The sequence below is a fragment of the Siphateles boraxobius genome, unplaced genomic scaffold (genome assembly GCF_051911475.1).
Source record: "Siphateles boraxobius isolate OS27281-9 unplaced genomic scaffold, OSU_SipBor_1 120, whole genome shotgun sequence".
Taxonomy (NCBI): domain Eukaryota; kingdom Metazoa; phylum Chordata; class Actinopteri; order Cypriniformes; family Leuciscidae; genus Siphateles; species Siphateles boraxobius.
The window spans coordinates 1,592,501-1,612,500 of NW_027508723.1; the positions used below are offsets into that span (position 1 = coordinate 1,592,501).

General features: G+C 40.1%; 1 protein-coding gene and 1 long non-coding RNA gene across 6 annotated transcripts in view; one reads left to right on the plus strand and one right to left on the minus strand.

The window, feature by feature from the left end:
• dnm1a (dynamin 1a) overlaps positions 1-20,000 on the plus strand; it is a 123,423-nt gene that overhangs the window by 45,782 nt on the left and 57,641 nt on the right. For 2 of the 5 annotated variants that reach the window (XR_013200998.1, XR_013200997.1), the window contains exons 9-13: positions 5,480-5,547; positions 7,567-7,705; positions 14,897-14,983; positions 15,735-15,805; positions 16,527-16,584. Coding sequence is in view for 3 of the 5 variants with exons in the window: in XM_077222498.1 (XP_077078613.1) it covers positions 5,480-5,547; positions 10,734-10,872; positions 14,897-14,983; positions 15,735-15,805; positions 16,527-16,578 (417 nt within the window). In the remaining 2 variants the exon portion in view is untranslated. Of the gene's footprint in view, positions 1-5,479; positions 5,548-7,566; positions 7,706-10,733; positions 10,873-14,896; positions 14,984-15,734; positions 15,806-16,526; positions 16,585-20,000 lie in introns of all 5 variants that reach the window. The other 3 variants (XM_077222495.1, XM_077222497.1, XM_077222498.1) reach the window with 2 other exon arrangements.
• The window catches only part of LOC143732427 (uncharacterized), a 91,281-nt gene that overhangs the window by 16,508 nt on the left and 54,773 nt on the right, over positions 1-20,000 (minus strand). The window lies entirely within an intron of this gene.

Below are 20,000 nucleotides of genomic sequence, written 5' to 3' on the forward strand. Positions count from 1 at the left end.
CTCACACTCACACACACAAACCCTGACTCACTCACTCACACACACACACACACAAACCCTCACTCACTCACTCACTCTCACACACACAAACCCTCACTCACTCACTCACACAAACACACACAAACCCTCACTCACTCAATCACAAACCCTCACTCACTCACTCACTCGCACACACACTCACTCTCACACACACAAACCCTCACTCACTCACTCACACACACACACAAACCCTCACTCACTCACACACACACAAACCCTCACTCACTCACTCACTCTAACACACACAAACACTCACTCACACACACACACAAACCCTCACTAACTCACTCGCTCACTCTCACACACACAAACACTCACTCACACCCGCACAAACCCTCACTCACTCACTCACTCTCACACACACAGACCCTCACTCACTCACACACACACACACACAAACCCTCACTCACTCTCACACACACAAACCCTCACTCGCTCACTCATTTGCACACACACAAACCCTCACTCACTCACTCTCACACACACAAACCCTCACTCACTCACTCACACACACACCCTCACTCACTCACTCACACACACACCCTCACTCACTCACTCACTCACTCTCACACACAAAAACCCTCACTCACTCACTCACTCACACACACACACAAACACTCACTCACTCACTCACACACACACACCCTCCCTCACTCACTCACTTGCACACACACTCACTCACTCTCACACACACAAACCCTCACTCACTCACTCTCTCTCACACACACAAACCCTCACTCACTCACACTCACACACACAAACCCTCACTCACTCACACTCACACTCACAAACCCTCACTCACTCACACTCACACACACAAACCCTCACTCACTCACTCACTCACACACACACACAAACCCTCCCTCACTCACTCACTTGCACACACACTCACTCACTCTCACACACACAAACCCTCACTCACTCACTCACTCACTCTCACACACACAAACCCTCACTCACTCACTCACTCTCACACACACAAACACTCACTCACACTCACTCACTCACTCACTCACACACACAAACCCTCACTCACTCACTCACTCTCACACACACAAACCCTCACTCACTCACTCATTCACTCACTCACTCACTCACTCACACACACACAAACCTTCACTCACTCACTCACTCACTCACTCACTCACACACACACAAACCTTCACTCACTCACTCACTCACTTGCACACACACAAACCCTCTCCCACTCACTCACTCACACTGACAAACACACATACCCTCACTCACTCACTTGCAAACACACAAACCCTCACTCACTCACACACACATAAAACCCTCACTCACTCACTTGCACACACACAAACCCTCACTCACTCACACACACACACACAAACCTTCACTTACTCACTCACACACACACAAACCCTCACTCACTCACTCTCACACACACACAAACCCTCACTCACTCACACACACACAAACCCTCACTCACTCACACACACACAAACCCTCACTCACTCTCACACACACACAAACTCTCACTCACTCACACACACAGAAACCCTCACTCACACACACACAAACCCTCACTCACTCTCACACACACACAAACCCTCACTCACTCACTCACACACACACAAACCCTCACTCACTCACTCACACACACACACACAAACCCTAACTCACTCATTCACACACACACACAAACCCTCACTCACTCACTCACTCTCACACACACAAACCCTCACTCACTCACTCTCACACACACACAAACCCTCACTCACTCACACACACACAAACCCTCACTCACACACACACAAACCCTCACTCACTCTCACACACACACAAACCCTCACTTATTCACTCACACACACACAAACCCTCACTCACTCACTAACACTCACACACACAAACCCTGACTCACTCACTCACACACACACACACAAACCCTCACTCACTCACTCACTCTCACACACACAAACCCTCACTCACTCACTCTCACACACACAAAAACCCTCACTCACTCACTCTCATAAACACACAAAAACCCTCACTCACTCACTCACTCACTCACTTGCACACACACAAACCCTCACAAACTCACACACACACAAACCCTCACTCACTCACTCAATCTCACACACACAAACCCTCACTCACTCACACACACACAAACCCTCACTCACTCACTCAATCTCACACACACAAACCCTCACTCACTCACTCTCACACACACACAAACCCTCACTCACTCACACACACACAAACCCTCACTCACACACACACAAACCCTCACTCACTCTCACACACACACAAACCCTCACTCACTCACTCACACACACACAAACCCTCACTCACTCACTCACACACACACACACAAACCCTCACTCACTCACTCACACTCACACACACAAACCCTGACTCACTCACTCACACACACACACACACAAACCCTCACTCACTCACTCACTCTCACACACACAAACCCTCACTCACTCACTCTCACACACACAAAAACCCTCACTCACTCACTCTCACACACACAAAAACCCTCACTCACTCACTCTCACACACACACAAACCCTCACTCACTCACTCACTCACTTGCACACACACAAACCCTCACAAACTCACACACACAAAAACCCTCACTCACTCACTCTCACACACACACAAACCCTCACTCACTCACTCACTCACTCACTTGCACACACACAAACCCTCACAAACTCACACACACACAAACCCTCACTCACTCACTCACTCTCACACACACACACAAACCCTCACTCACTCACACAGACACAAACCCTCACTCACTCACTCACTCACTTGCACACACACAAACCCTCACAAACTCACACACACACAAACCCTCACTCACTCACACACACACAAACCCTCACTCACTCACTCTCACACACACACAAACCCTCACTCACTCACTTGCACACACACAAACCCTCACAAACTCACACACACACAAACCCTCACTCACTCACTCACACACACACAAACCTTCACTCACTCACTCACACACACACAAACCCTCACTCACTCACTCTCACACACACACAAACCCTCACCCACTCACTCACACACACACACACAAACCCTCACTCACTCACTCACTCTCACACACACAAACCCTCACTCACTCACACACACACAAACCCTCACTCACTCACTCTCACACACACACAAACCCTCACTCACTCACTCACTCACACACACACAAACCCTCACTCACTCACTCACACACACACAAACCCTCACTCACTCACTCACACACACACAAACCCTCACTCACTCACTCATACACACACAAACCCTCACTCACTCACTCACTCACTCACACACACAAAACCTCACTCACTCACTCACTCTCACACACACAAACCCTCACTCACTCACTCACTCACTCTCACACACACAAACCCTCACTCACTCACTCTCACACACACAAACCCTCACTCACTCACACACACACAAACCCTCACTCACTCACTCACTCTCACACACACAAACCCTCACTCACTCACTCTCACACACACAAACCCTCACTCACTCACACACACACAAACCCTCACTCACTCACTCACTCTCACACACACAAACCCTCACTCACTCACTCTCACACACACAAACCCTCACTCACTCTCACACACACAAACCCTCACTCACTCACTCACTCTCACACACACAAACCCTCACTCACTCACTCAATCTCACACACACAAACCCTCACTCACTCACTCAATCTCACACACACAGACCCTCACTCACTCACTCTCACTCTCACACACACAAACCCTCACTCACTCTCACACACACAAACCCTCACTCACTCACTCACTCTCACACACACAAACCCTCACTCACTCACTCTCACACACACAAACCCTCACTCACTCACTCACACACACAAACCCTCACTCACTCACTCACTCACTCTCACACACACAAACCCTCACTCACTCACTCAATCTCACACACACAAACCCTCACTCACTCACTCTCACACACACAAACCCTCACTCACTCACTCACTCACTCACTCTCACACACACAAACCCTCACTCACTCACTCACTCTCACACACACAAACCCTCACTCACTCACTCACACACACAAACCCTCACTCACTCACTCACTCACTCTCACACACACAAACCCTCACTCACTCACTCAATCTCACACACACAAACCCTCACTCACTCACTCTCACACACACAAACCCTCACTCACTCACTCTCACTCTCACACACACAAACCCTCACTCACTCTCACACACACAAACCCTCACTCACTCACTCACTCTCACACACACAAACCCTCACTCACTCACTCACTCTCACACACACAAACCCTCACTCACTCACTCACACACACAAACCCTCACTCACTCACTCACTCACTCACTCTCACACACACAAACCCTCACTCACTCACTCAATCTCACACACACAAACCCTCACTCACTCACTCTCACACACACAAACCCTCACTCACTCACTCACTCACTCTCACACACACAAACCCTCACTCACTCACTCACTCACTCTCACACACACAAACCCTCACTCACTCACTCAATCTCACATACACAAACCCTCACTCACTCACTCAATCTCACACACACAAACCCTCACTCACTCACTCACTCTCACACACACAAACCCTCACTCACTCACTCAATCTCACACACACAAACCCTCACTCACTCACTCACTCACTCAATCTCACACACAAACCCTCACTCACTCACACACACACAAACCCTCACTCACTCATTCTCACACACACACAAACCCTCACTCACTCACTCACACACACACAAACCCTCACTCACTCACACTCACACACACAAACCCTCACTCACTCACTCACTCACTCACACTCACACACACACAAACCCTCACTCACTCACTCACACACACACAAACCCTCACTCACTCACTCTCACACACACACAAACCCTCACTCACTCACACACACACACACAAACCCTCACTCACTCACTCACACACACACAAACCCTCACTCACTCACTCTCACACACACACAAACCCTCACTCACTCACACACACACAAACCCTCACTCACTCACACACACACAAACCCTCACTCACTCACACACACACAAACCCTCACTCACTCACACACACACAAACCCTCACTCACTCACTCACACACACACAAACCCTCACTCACTCACTCACACACAAACCCTCACTCACTCTCACACACACAAACCCTCACTCACTCACTCTCACACACACAAATCCTCACTCACTCACTTGCAAACACACTCACACACTCTCACACACACAAAACCTCACTCACTCACTCTCACACACACACAAACCCTCACTCACTTGCACACACACTCATTCACTCTCACACACACAAACCCTCACTCACTCACTCACTTTGATAAAACTGATGTTTTATTCAGTCACATGTTCTCTGTCCTCAGATGGAGTTTGACGAGAAGGAGCTGCGCAAGGAGATCAGCTACGCCATCAAGAACATCCACGGCATCAGGCACGTGTGTTTATATCTCTGTCCCGCCATAACCTGGCGTCACACATCCAATCACAAACATCTCTGACTTCAGTGTCTCATCCAATCAGAGAACCAGGATGAGGGTTTTGTGATTCGATCCGTGACAGTAGCCGCGTTTCCATTACCCTTCAAATTGCGCAAATTGAAATTGTCAATTGAAAATACGCCCAATGGAAAAAAATAATTTTCGCAAAAACTCCCAAACTTTTTACGCTCACATGAGGTGGTTTTTCAGGCATTTTGAAAAAGGAATATTTCAGAAAAAACGTATTTTTAATATTTTCATTATTTTTTTATTTTTTTTTGCATTTATAGGTAACCTGGCGTACGTACCGGTTGATTCTTCTTTAAACGTGACGTGGTATGTTTGGACAGAAGACGAGAACGAGTTCTTTATATTATTTATAACGACAGAAATATCGTGGGAATACTGGATATTTGTACATTTAAATACGTAACATCGGTTATGGAAATGTCATTTTGCAATAGTTTTTTTATCAACATTTATAAAATATCGCAAAAGTTTTGCGCAAATCTGTAATGGAAACGCAGCTTGTCTGTATGTGTCTCTCCTCGCCTCTCGAATGATCCTCCGTCTGTAGTCTTTCTTGTCTTTAGGACAAGAAAACATGTGACCTTTGGGTTTCAATAACCAACATGAGGCTTTATTATTGCCACATGTTTTTTTATGATCCTCCTTTTGTCCAACAATCTTTATTATGAGTTTATGTCTCACGGGTCGCGTCAGACGAGAGGGTCGACACTGAAAATACTTTTTTACATTGCTGTTATATGAACATATGCACAGTTTGTGATAATGTTAGAGTCTAATGTTAACAAACGGAACCGCGTTGTAAAGTTTTATTGTCATATCTCCTTCTTGTTTTAGTTTTAGTTATGTTTTCCCTTATAAGTGATATTTCAGACATGAAATAGTTAAAGGTGCTATACGTAGAATTGAGTAACTCTTGTTATTAGCGACACCGGTGGCCGTTCAGTGAACTGCAGCAGCTGTTTTTCGTTTTTTTTTCTTCGTTCTTCAATTAGGGGTTTAAAAAAAGTTAGAAATATGTTTAGCAGTGATTTACTGTTAACGAACATCCCAACGTTTAGATGAATATGTGAATATTTGCTGCTCTTTCCTCTCAATAACAAAATAAACACACAACAGAAATGATAAACAGCAGTTCAGAAAGCATCTGATCATAGAGATGTGGAGATGTTTGCAGCAGCGACCGATGAGCTCATTATAATCACACTGTTATGATAGTTTGATTATAAAGTATATTTGAGACTATAGACTATATAGATCTGACTATGTGAGACTATAGTTTGAATGAATCTCTTTTCTTAGCACGACACATTGACATTACAGTCCAGAACGGCTCTTTCAGCATTATCCTGAACATTGTATAAGCATTAGTTTCATGTGTCATTGAACAGAAGAGAAGCTCTCGGTGGAAAACACACATCTGCAATTTTCCCGCCAAAAACGTCCCGAGTCCTAAACATAAAAATCAGTCGACAGGCTTTCAGAGAGAAACGAGGAAGTCGGGAAGGTCTCCTTTTTTAAGTTTCGTTACAGGCTGTTCATACATTGGCAATAAATAAGTGAGTAATACATGAAAATTCGTATATACGTATATATTCCTTTTAAATGAATCAATTGGACTTAATTTGATAAGATACACATTAAGATTTTTTCCTTCTTTCTTTCCTTCCGCCCAACCGGTGCTGTTCTCATTTGAGTTTTAGTTGTTTTCCTTATATTTTAGGCTTCATTGATAAGTAAATAATTAAATTGAACTTCAATCGATATAATTAAACAAACAACAACTTGACAAATATGTTAAACTAACAATTGAGCTCCAGTTTAGAGCCATTATTTCAGTTCTTCAGTTTGTTGGATTAACGCTCTTCTTTCCACCCAATTTTTCCTTTTCTTTCTCTCCTCTGTCGTTCTTTTCCCGGGCCTGTCCGTTCTCTCTGGTCGGACAGAACTGGGCTCTTCACACCGGACATGGCCTTTGAGACCATTGTGAAAAGGCAGATCTTGAAGACTAAAGAGCCGTGCCAGAAATGTGTGGACATGGTCATTTCTGAGCTAGTCAATACCGTTAGGCAGTGTACTAAGAAGGTAAAGGCCTGGTGGAGGGTTTTTCCGTGTCTCCCATCAACCCAAACTATTGCTGTTATCCACCTGTGACCCCCCAGGGGGATTGTGGGTGTTTATCGTCGTGTATGTTCGTGTGCCTGAGCTTTGGACAGAGGTTCTGGGTGGAATGGCTTTGTGTACAGAGAGCCGTGGACGCTGAGGTTTCAACCGCTGGGTGATCGTAGTTAATCTTTTGATTTCGATTTGATTACGATCATTTCGTAAAGAATTAACAGCATTTTTACTAGGGCTGCACGATATTCAAGACAAATGTGATGGCCTGTTAAATGTGATATTTGATTTATAACTGAAAAATTGAAGATTATATAACAAACTGGAGCTGCACGATTTTGGATTAAATTATTTATTATTACGATAATTTCGTAAAAAGAAAGGGTTAAGTAAGCATTAACAGCGTTTTTACTAGGGCTGCACGATAGTCAAGAAAAATGTGATGGCTTGTTAAATGTTATACTTGATTTATTCGAACATATTTAAACAAATTTAAACATTTAAAAACTGAAAATTATAACAAACTGGAGCTGTATGATTCTCTGGATAAATTGAGAATCACTTTTTTTGTTGTTGTTTAAAATAGAGATTACGATTCTATGGAAGCTTGTTTCCGCCACAAAATAAAAAATAAAAAAGGTAATTGTGACTTTATATCTCACAATTCTGACTTTTTATCTCAGAATTGCATGATATAAAATTGCAATTGCGTGTGAAAAAAGTATTTTTCCTAAGAATTGGACTTTATAGCTCACAATTGAGAGTTTATATATCACAATTCTGAGAAAAGATGTCAGAATTGCGAGATATAAACTCGCAATGGCTTTAATTATTAAAAAATATATATTAATTAATTTGAATTAATTCTTGTGTAAATTATTCAATGACTTACCTATAAAGACTTCACTGGTTTTATAACTGGATGAATACGCGTTTTTGAACGAATCTCTTGAATGAATGATTCAATGACTAACTGTTTTAATAGTCACTTGTCGCCACCTACTGGTGTAACGATGTAATGATACAATCTTTTTTGGTTAACTCGTCTATTGCTACTGTAGAAATCAGTGTTAATATCCAAACTATAAACTTTTATCCCAGAATTTCTGTGATCATTTGAATATTTGTGACACAAAAATAATGATACTGTGTGATCAAAAAGACGCTGTTTTCATATCTGTACATGACAAATGCTTTCTCTGGGTCAGAATGCAGATTTGAATGTTCACTGTGATCGTACTTGTCAAAGTTTTAGGCCTAATAGACGAATTAGGAATAAGATGGTGTGGGTTTTTGAATGATTGTGATCTTTCAACGCTTAATCGTGCAGCTCCGTAACATACTACAGATTTTTACTACCAAAACTGAACAACGATTTCATGTCATCTTGACCGGCCGAACCCAGTCTATCCTCTACTATCTGCATCAACATAAACTGATATGCATTGGGGATATTTTTGATAATTTCAATATATTGTGCAGCCCTATTATTTGCAGTTAAAATTATGATTTTTTTTTTTACAGCATAACCGCTCAGAGCAAAGCCGTGCACATCAGCATCCAAACCCCAGGCTAACACTGTTCTTCATGAGTTAATCTAGCAGACCTCAGCGTCCAAACACTCTGTTTATTTGAGACAGAAGCTTTGAGGAAGGCAGAGATGAGGCTAACAGCAGTCAGAGATATTGATCAATAAATCTAGTGCAGAAAAACAATAGGCTAAATCACAAGTCAAGTCACCTTTATTTATATAACGCTTTATACAATAGAAATTGTTTCACAGCAGCTTCACATTAATAAACAGGAAAGTAACAGAATCAATGGTCCAAACTTTATCAAATATGAGACTAAGTCAAATTCTGCTGTAAATAAAGCAGCTCTAAAAAGTCATAAGTGTCATCATTCAGGTACTGTCAATAATATATAGAAGGTGTACACAAATACAAATACCATCATAGAGTAGGATTTACTTTAAAACATTGCAAAGAAACTCCAAGTAACATTGAAATAAACAAGAAATTTTGAAGTAGAAAAACTGAAAAAGTATTTCCTTGTAAAATGTGCTCCAATATCTCTCTGATTTACAATGTTTCTACAGCGTGTTCTGTTCACTTTGAACTTCAGAGTTTCAAAACGTAAGAACTCAATCAATTAGATAAAAAATAAATGGTTCTGACGTTATATAATATTGTCACTGTTGGTTGCAGAAAGGACGAGTATTTGTGAGAGTAACTAAAGGGCTAAACAAGGAACAGGTGAATCAAATCAATCAAACAATGAGTCGCTATGACAACAAATGAGAACATTCTAGAAACCATAGAAACAAAAAGGAAACACCACAAACAAAGAGTTACAAACTTAAAAGTTGATGAAAATGTTACAACTGAACGTTACAAACATATAGCAAATAGCAACTGAGAGATTTTTTTATTTTGTCGCAAAATGTAACTGCAACAAAACAAAAATTGCAACACATTGAAATAAACATGAAAGACTGAAACAGTGTTTTATTGTAAAACGTACTTGGCAACTTAAAAAATAATTACACTCAAATAATGCCGAAAAAATATTAATGTAACAAAAAACTTTATTGTACATAACTGACCCGAAGAAACAGCTAGATTTTCATAACTGTAATATTCTATTAAATATAATACAATTTTATTATACTATTCTATTTTTATAAATCAGCAACTGTAGAAATATATACAGATATATATATATATATATATATATAATGTGTATAAAATATATATATATAATTGATTGGCTCCTCTGATCAGCTGTTGGACTGCCTTTGGTCTGCGCATCTGCTTTCTGAAGGCTTCGGTCTCGGCGACGGGTCGACTTCTCTTCGGCTCGCTGTCGAATGGCTTGAGGAGAAACCAAATGTCTCACTTGCCTTCTCTTTCCTCTGTGCTGTCTATCTGCCCTCCAACCCTGTCTATCTGTCATCCTCCACCTCTTCTTCTCTTTCTCCATGACTCTTCCTCTGCAGGACGGGCCTGTTTACCCCTGACCTGGCCTTTGAGGCCATAGTGAAAAAGCAGATCCAAAAGCTAAACGGGCCGTGCCTCAAATGTATAGATATGGTTGTGAGCGAACTCTCCTCCACCATTCACAAATGTAGTGAGAAGGTAAAGAGGAACGAAGCTCCGTTCGTCCACGTCTATCTTAAACGTACGGATAGGCCGATGGCTGGACTTAATAGCAAAAGTCGTATATGTGAATGTAGTTTTGCTTATTCTAGGTGGTAATATTATAAATATAATGTCTGAAACAATCTCAAAGATAGTTTAAAGGAAGAATGAGTATTTCGTCATCGTTTACTCGTTCAAAACCTCTTTAAAGTGTGTAAATGATGACAGAATTGAAATGATTCTAGTTTTAGTTAACAATAACGCATGTGCAGATTTTGTAACAGGAATATGGTAAATCTCAAAACATTTCCAGGTGTTATTTAACCTGAAATCAGAAGTGGCCAAAAGTGATGCACAGCCAAGGAAAATGTTCATCTTCATCCTTTATTTCAAATATTATTAAAGACTTATTATTGTACGCATATTGAGTAATAGTGCTTGGAGTGGATTGTTTTTTGTGTGATAATTATGCAATGAAACATGACAAATTGTGCCGACATCGTGAAAAAAAACACATGCGAAAACAATAACTAGTGAAATATTAATAACTGATTATTTTGCAGTCAGCTTTTTGTTCTTTGTTTTGTTTTTTTGCATAGTAAAATAAAACCTGTAGCTGTAGTTTCTTTGCCTTTTTAAAAAAAATAAAAATAATTTTGTTAAGTTTAGTGTTTTGTTCTTCCCTCATATTTAAAATATTTTAAAAATGTAAAATATTTGGTTACACTTTATTTTAAGGTGACGTAGTAACATTGTAACTACTCAAATAAGTACTGAGTAATAATAATGGAATATGTACTTACGAGTTAGTTAGGGTTTGGTTTAGGATTAGTTACTTGTAATTATGCATAATTTATAACTGTTATTATTATAGTAAGTACATGTACGAACGTGTAACTATGTCACATTAAAAAAAAAGTGTTACCAAATAATTTCCTCATATTTTTAGGGTTTAATCGAATTTTTAGGGTCATTAAAAACAAATATGCCCTCCGGACGTCACTTTTGGCCACTCTACTCTACTATGTTATTAATATTACAGATTATATAATATATAGCCTTTTTTTTTTGCAATGTGACATTATTTTAGTGGCAAATTTTGATGAGAGAATAAATGAGCCATTTGTTGTCAATCATCTGTGATTTCCTCTAAATAAAAATGACAAGCACTTAAATTGAAATGAAAACTGCATAGATAAAAATAAAAACATTCAAAATATGAATAAACACAACACTACACTCTAAAAATGCTGGCTTGTTTTAACCCATGTTTGGGTCAAATATAGACAAACCCAACCGTTGAGTTTAAAATTTAATTAAGAAATTTAAACCAACGTTTGGTGGTTTGTCTATATTTGACAACCCAGCATTTTTCAGTGTACTGTGTAGTATAAAAAACCCTAAATTAACACTGCGTAACACATAAATCAACATATGGACAGCATTTGCTGTTCTCAAATTTAGCGTAGAACAGATTTAGTAGCGTTCATACATCAGTCCAGCAACGATCGGTCTATCCTTACCACTCAGATTTCATCCTGGTTTATTTTGTGTGTCAATTTAATTTACTAAGTATTTGTGTCGTTTTTCACACAACAGTAGCCGTAGACATTTTATCCAAATTTGTTTTTGTATTAATAACGCATGCTCCCTCGTATGGCCCTTTTTTGCGTTGGTTTTTCAGTGTTTTTCTGTCGGATGTGTGTGTTTTAGTTCTAGCGTGAGAATAACGCCTCTTCTGTTTGACTTTCGTATATTAACTGCTGGAATAATCAGCTGGAAGGTCTACTTACACCAGCAGACTAACAGTCATACATCTCTGTTTCTCTCGCTCTCTCATTCCCTCTCTATCATATCAGTTCATCATACGTGTCCCTGTTCGCTGCCCTCAGAAATACTCTGCTTCTGTGGATTTGGACTGTATTGAGTTTTGTGTCTGAAAAAAACAAGAACAAAATACGTTAAAGAAATGGTTCACAAAAAAAAAAAAATCTGTCATTATTTGTTCACCTTCCAAATTCATATGTTGTTGTTTTTTTAAAAGCGCAATATGAGATTTTTTTGAAAAGCTCCAAAATGGACTCAAAACCCCTCATAATAACATCAGTCAGTTTCACTAGTTTTCTGAGGCTTTGTGTGAGGAACCAGATCCAAAATGAAGATGTTATTTGCACAATTCTCAAATCCTGCATATTCAAACATATAAATCACATGCATTATTAAATAAGGTTGAAAATACAATAATCCAGTCGGCCATTTTTGGAGCTTGTCAGTCGTATAACTTGTTGTATGAGAAAGAGTTGCATGAAGATTGTTCAGGAATTCCCGTTTCGTGTTGGACAGAAAAAAAGAGCAGCTTACGTGTTTGGAAGGACACGAGTAAATGAAGTGTGACGTAATCATGCCAGTAATGATTTCTTTTCATCCGATTTTTAAGATTATGGTATTAAATGGCTTAATATATGCAGCATGTAGGTGTGCGAGTTCTTCCGTCAGTGTGAATCCACACAAGGACTCGCGTCTTCCTCTCGTTCTCACTGTAATCTTCATCTCTGAGTTCGTTTGTTATGCCTGTTCCCTGATCATGTGATGTTTCACTGCTAGACGCCCATCACTGCATCCCTGTGCGAACCAAAACACTCTGCTGGTGTAGTTTATGCGATTGTACAGTATGTTTAGATGCGTGTGTTTGTGTGTGTGTGTTGATTTATTTAATTCTACACTGGATTCAAGTTCCAATGCATCAGGAAGTCACACAGATCCTGACAAATCGGTTATCATTTGTGCAGTATTCAAAATCAAATCACTATTAACTTTCTTAATTCCTGGTCTTATTGTGAATGATTCATCGGCATGATTCATGTGCAAAACTCTTGGGATTTGGCTAAATGTTAGTGATGCACGATATATCGGCCATCATATCGGTAACGGCCAATATTTGTTTCTTTTTAATGTTATCGGCCCGATAAGAAAATTTGGCCGATATATTAAAGCCGATAAATAATGTATTATTTCCTTCAGCTGAGACACTTCAGATGCGCACTGTTCAACATGATGGCTTTAAATTGCTTGAAATATGATTGAAAATCACCCCAAAAAAGGAAAATACAGTTCAGTATTTTGTCTGAAAGTCTGTCATTTCGGCTACATAAAATTATCATGAGAACATCATTATAATTGTTTGGTTGAGACATGACTTTAAATGATTATCGGTTTCCAAATATAAAGAAATATCGGTATCGGCAAAAATTTTCATATCGGTGCAGCCCTACTGGACACTGCAAAGCCAAGAGGCGCACAACTAACTATATTAGTGCATTGAACTTTAGAGTCATGTGACATGCTGTATGTTTGTGCACATGGCCTAAAATATTAACACTCGGCAAGCGCCAAATACCAGTATATGAAGCGGTGTCAATCCTAGTATACATAGTCGTTTATGTTTTAAGTAAACGTAAACAGTTGAGAAAGAAATCGCATGTGTACCAGTATCAGTATATTAGATCTGTGCATTCGGTCTTAAAGTGACAGCAGCCTAATATTCCGGTCTGTCATTAATGATAAAAACAGTATGTATTTATCTATGTAGTGTTATTTTACATTTGATTAGCCTACTTTATTTAATTTCTGTACCTGAATATTGTCAGGTGTCACAACAGGCAACTTTTGCAAAAACAGTTTCATGGCCGGTAAAAAATATTTATAGCCGGCCACTGGTATTGTGTGGCAAAAAGTTAATTTTAGGCCCTGTCGGTGCATACAAACATGATTGACATGCATATATATATATATATATATATATATATATATATATATATATATATTGCAAGAATAGTGTTCTTTATGTTTATGATTTCACAGACTTCGCAACAGGTTTTCTCTCAAAAATGGCTTCATTTTAGAATCACGCTCATTATTTTCTGCTATCAGTAAGTAAAGGGTGTAGTGATCACCTGTTGCAAACTCAGTGTGTTGGTCGTATGGTTTATTGGCACCACAAACGCGTGTGATTATGTCACAGTTGGCCCAGTATCCCATGCTGAGAGAGGAGATGGAGCGGATCGTCACTCAGCACATCCGAGACCGCGAGAGCCGCACTAAAGATCAGGTGAGTTTTTAAGAACGTTTTTACCCTCATCCTTCCCAATTTTTTAAAAAATTGAGTGTTCATCGGAGGGTTCCAAGATCCCATGACTTTTATCGCACTTGAGCCACGAATACACAAAAAATTTAATGGATTCGATGAGTTTTGTAGTTGAAATTTAAAAAAAGAAGCAAATCCTGCCCTTGCGGGTCAATTTGACCCCCTTAGGAATGAATGAAATGCGAGGAATGCTTTAGTATACACGTAGAAAAACCTAAAAATGCTCATAATTCAAACTAAAAATGCTAAAACTTTACCAAAAAAATTATTTTATAAATGTCTACATGTGTAACTGAATGCAGACTGAAGAGAACTGACTTTAGGACCCAGCGGATTAGCTCATATAGAGCTATAAGGCCATCTAGTGGCAAGAGTCATGAAATGTTATTTTTTTTTCGACAAGAAGTCGGCAAAGACACACAATATAAGATATTTTGAGCTGAATTAATTTGAATTTAAGTTGAAAGAATGTGAGGAATGTGCTTAAATTACTATTTATTGATTAGTTATTGATTCAATCTAGATATGTAAAGGTAAATAAAATTTTTTTTTTTTAAATCCCAAAAAATTGCATTCAAAATAGAAACAATATTATCAAGATGAAATAAAACAATTTTTCTGGACAAAAAAAAAAAAAAAAGGATTTGTTACAGAGCGCGAGGGAAGGATGAGTTGTTGAGGAACAGATTGTATTGTTTCCTCTTTTGCTGGTCAGGTGCTGCTGTTGATTGACATCGAGCTGGCGTATATGAACACCAACCATGAAGATTTCATCGGATTTGCCAAGTGAGTCACGTTTCCTCGACCTTTAGCATCAAATGACCCACAGTGATATGACCCAAAATGATTTAACCCCAAATTATTTTTGATTGTCTGTATCATAAAATTCAGACATTAATATATATGTAGATTTACACTGCCGTTCAAAAGTTTGGGGTCGGTAAGAATTTTAATGTTTTTAAAAGAAGTCTCTTCAACTCAACAATTTATTTGATTAAAAAAAAAATTATTTGAAAAAAATAATAAGCTGAATTTTCAGCATTACTCCAGTCTTCAGTGTCACATGATCCTTCAGAAATCACTATAATATGATGATTTGCTGCTCAAGAAACACTTATTATTATTATTATTATAATTATCAGTGTTGAAAACATTTGTGGACTATTTTTTTTCAGGATTATTTGATGAATAGAAAGTTCAAAAGAACAGCATTTATCAGAATAATGGAATATTTTGTAAGATTTTACATTACCGTTCAATAGTTTGGGGTCAGTAAGATTTTTTTTTTTATGGTGTAAAAGAAATCAATACTTTTATTCATCAAGGATGCATTAAAGTGATCAAAAGTTACAGTAAAGACATTTATAATGTTATATTATGTTTGTATTTTTAATCAAATAAATCCAGCATTGGTGAGCAGAAGAGACTTTTAAAAACATTAAAATCTTACTGATCCCACACTTTTGAATTGTATATATACTTTATTTAAGTTAAACTGTGTGTTTAGTGCTCAACAGAGAAGCAGTCAGATGAGCAAGAAGAAAGCGGCTGGTAATCAGGTGAAGGCTTTATAATTATATCGAGAGTCATGTTGTGTGTCAAATGTTAATCATGCTCATTGATGTGTGTGTCCAGTGTGTTTTTCTCTGTTCTTCATCTATGTTTCTTATTCTTTATCTTCACACCCTTATCAACTGATCCAGGGCCAGGTTTGTTCTCATGCTTCACTCAGTTAAAACACAAGCTCTCATAGAGAGAACTGGTCTTAGATCAGACGTAAGTTCAGCTCCATCATCAGCATTTACACTTTAACTCATGCCTCAGTTTATTAAAAACACAACTGTGGTTACAGAAACACTTACAATAGAAGCACAAGGTTCAAACCAGCTTGAGTTTGCAGTGATACTGTATAGTGTCACCAACATCTCAAACTCAGCGTCTATGTTGGAGATTTCATGCAGAATAAACTTTAAAATACTCAGTATTTGTGTATATCCACAAGACTTTAACATTTTAAATGTTCACTTGATACTTGTGTGATAAATCACTTACAGAGCATATTTGAGCTCCTATCAAGAGCAACGTTCACTCAATAATCCCCTGAATGCTGTTGATGGAGGCCGAACTGATCCCAGAACAGTGTGTTAAAGTCGTAGAGCTGCTTATGATGGTCTTTCACACTCTCACACTCTTACACTGATGTAGCTGCAGTTCTACTACACTCAAATCAGTTGTTAAGGGCAGCAAGTGACAGCATGTGTGTGTGTGTGTGTGTGTGTGTGTGTGTGTGTGTGTGTGTGTGTGTGTGTGGGTGGGTGGGTGCGTGAGTGAGTTAGTTAGTGAGTGAATGAGTGAGTGTGTGAGTTAGTGAGTGTGTGAGAGAGTGAGTGTGAGTAAGTGAATGAGTGAGTGAGTGATTTAGTTAGTGAATGAGTGAGTGTGTGAGTGAGAGAGTGAGTGTGCGAATTAGTAAGTGTGTGAGTGAGTGTGTGAGTGAGTGAGTGAGGGAGAGAGTGAGTTAGTTAGTGTGTGAGTGAGTGAGTGAATGAGTGTGTGAGTGAGAGTGTGAGTGTGAGTGAGTGAGTTAGTGAGTGTGTGAGTGAGTTAGTGAGTGAGTGAATGAGTGACAGAGTGTGAGAGTTAGTGAGTGTGTGAGTGAGTGAGTGAATGAGTGAGTGAGTTAGTGAGTGAATGAGTGAGTGAGAGAGTGAGTGTGTGTGTGAGTGAGTGTGTGAGTGAGTTAGTGAGTGAATGAGTGTGTGTGTGACTGAGAGAGTGAGTGTGTGTGTGAGTTAGTAAGTGTGTGAGTTAGTGAGTGTGTGAGTGAGTGAGTGTGTGTGAATGAGTGAGTGTGTGTGAGTGAGAGAGTGAGTGTGTGTGTGAGTTAGTGAGTGTGTGAGTGAGTGTGTGTGAGTGAGTGTGTGAGTTAGTGAGTGAGTTAGTGAGTGAATGAGTGAGTGTGTGAGTGAGTGAGAGAGTGAGTTAGTGAGTGTGTGTGTGAGTGAGAGAGTGAGTGAATGAGTGAGTTAGTGAGTGTGTGAGTGAGTTAGTGAGTGAATGAGTGAGTGAGTGAGTGTGTGAGTTAGTGAGTGTGTGAGTGAGAGAGTGAGTGAATGAGTGAGTTAGTGAGTGTGTGAGTGAGTTAGTGAGTGAATGAGTGAGTGAGTGAGTGTGTGAGTTAGTGAGTGTGTGAGTGAGTTAGTGAGTGAATGAGTGTGTGAGTGAGTGAGAGAGTGAGTTAGTGAGTGTGTGAGTTAGTGAGTGAATGAGTTAGTGTGTGAGTGAGAGAGTGAGTTAGTGAGTGAATTAGTGAGTGTGTGAGTGAGTGAATGAGTGTGTGAGTGAGTTAGTGAGTGAATGAGTGCGTGAAAGAGTGAGTGAGAGAGTGAGTGTGTGAGTGAGTTAGTGTGTGAGTGAGTGAGAGAGTGAGTTAGTGAGTGTGTGAGTGAGTGTGTGAGTTAGTGAGTGAATGAGTGAGTGTGTGAGTGAGAGAGTCAGTGTGTGAGTGAGTGAGAGAGTGAGTGTGAGTGAGTGAATGAGTGAGTTAGTGAGTGTGTGTGTGAGTGTGTGAATGAGTGAGTGAGAGAGTGAGTGTGAGTGAGTGTGTGAGTGAGTGTGTGAGTGAATGAGTGAGTGTGTGAGTGAGAGAGTAAGTGTGTGAGTGAGTGTGTGAGGGAGTGTGTGAGTTAGTGAGTGTGAGTGAGTGTGTGAGTGAGTGAGTTAGTGAGTGAATGAGTGAGTGTGTGAGTGAGAGAGTGTGTGAGTTAGTGAGTGTGTGAGTGAGAGTGTGTGAGTTAGTGAGTGTGTGTGTGTGAGTGAGTGTGTGTGAGAGAGTGTGTCTGTGAGTGAGTGAGTGAGTGAATGAGTGAGTGTGTGTGAGTGAGAGAGTGTGTGAGTTAGTGAGTGTGAGTGAGTGTGTGAGTGAGTGAGTTAGTGAGTGAATGAGTGTGTGTGTGAGTGAGAGAGTGTGTGAGTTAGTGAGTGTGTGTGAGTGAGTGTGTGTGAGAGAGTGTCTGTGAGTGAGTGAGTGAGTGAATGAGTGAGTGTGTGTGAGTGAGTGAGAGAGAGAGTGAGTGTGAGTTAGTGAGTGAATGATGAGAGATCGAGTGTGAGTGAGAGATTGAGTGTGAGTGAATGAGTGAGTGTGTGAGTGAGAGAGTAATTGTGAGAGTGAATGAGTGAGTTAGTGAGTGAATGAGTGAGTGTGTGAGTGAGAGATTGTGTGAGTGAGAGATTGTGTGAGTTAGTGAGTGTGTGTGAGAGAGTGTGTGAGTGAGTGAGTGAGTGAGTGAGTGAATGAGTGAGTGTGTGTGAGTGAGAGAGTGTGAGTTAGTGAGTGAATGAGTTAGTGAGTGAATGAGTGAGTTAGTGAGTGTGTTAGTGAGTGAATGAGTGAGTGTGTGAGAGAGTGAGAGAGTGTGTGAGTTAGTGAGTGTGTGAATGAGTGAGTGTGTGAGTGAGTGTGTGAGAGAGTGAGTGAGTGTGTGTGTGTGTGTGAGTTAGTGAGTGAATGAGTGTGTGAGTGAGAGAGTAAGTGTGTGAGTGAGTGTGTGAGTTAGTGAGTGTGAGGGAGTGTGTGAGTGAGTTCTTGAGTGAATGAGTGAGTGTGTGAGTTAGTGAGTGTGTGTGAGAGTGTGTGTGAGTGAGTGAGTGAATGAGTGAGTGTGTGTGAGTGAGTGAGAGAGTGAGTGTTAGTTAGTGAGTGAATGAGTGAGAGATTGAGTGTGAGTGAGAGATTGAGTGTGAGTGAATGAGTGAGTGAATGAGTGAGTGAGTGTGTGTGAGTGAGAGAGTGAGTGTGAGTTAGTGAGTGAATGAGTGAGAGATTGAGTGTGAGTGAGAGATTGAGTGTGAGTGAATGAGTGAGTGTGTGATTGAGAGAGTAAGTGTGAGTGAGTGAATGATTGAGTTAGTGAGAGAGTGTGTGTGTTAGTGAGTGTGTGAGTGAGTGAGTGAGTGAATGAGTGAGTGTTTGTGAGTG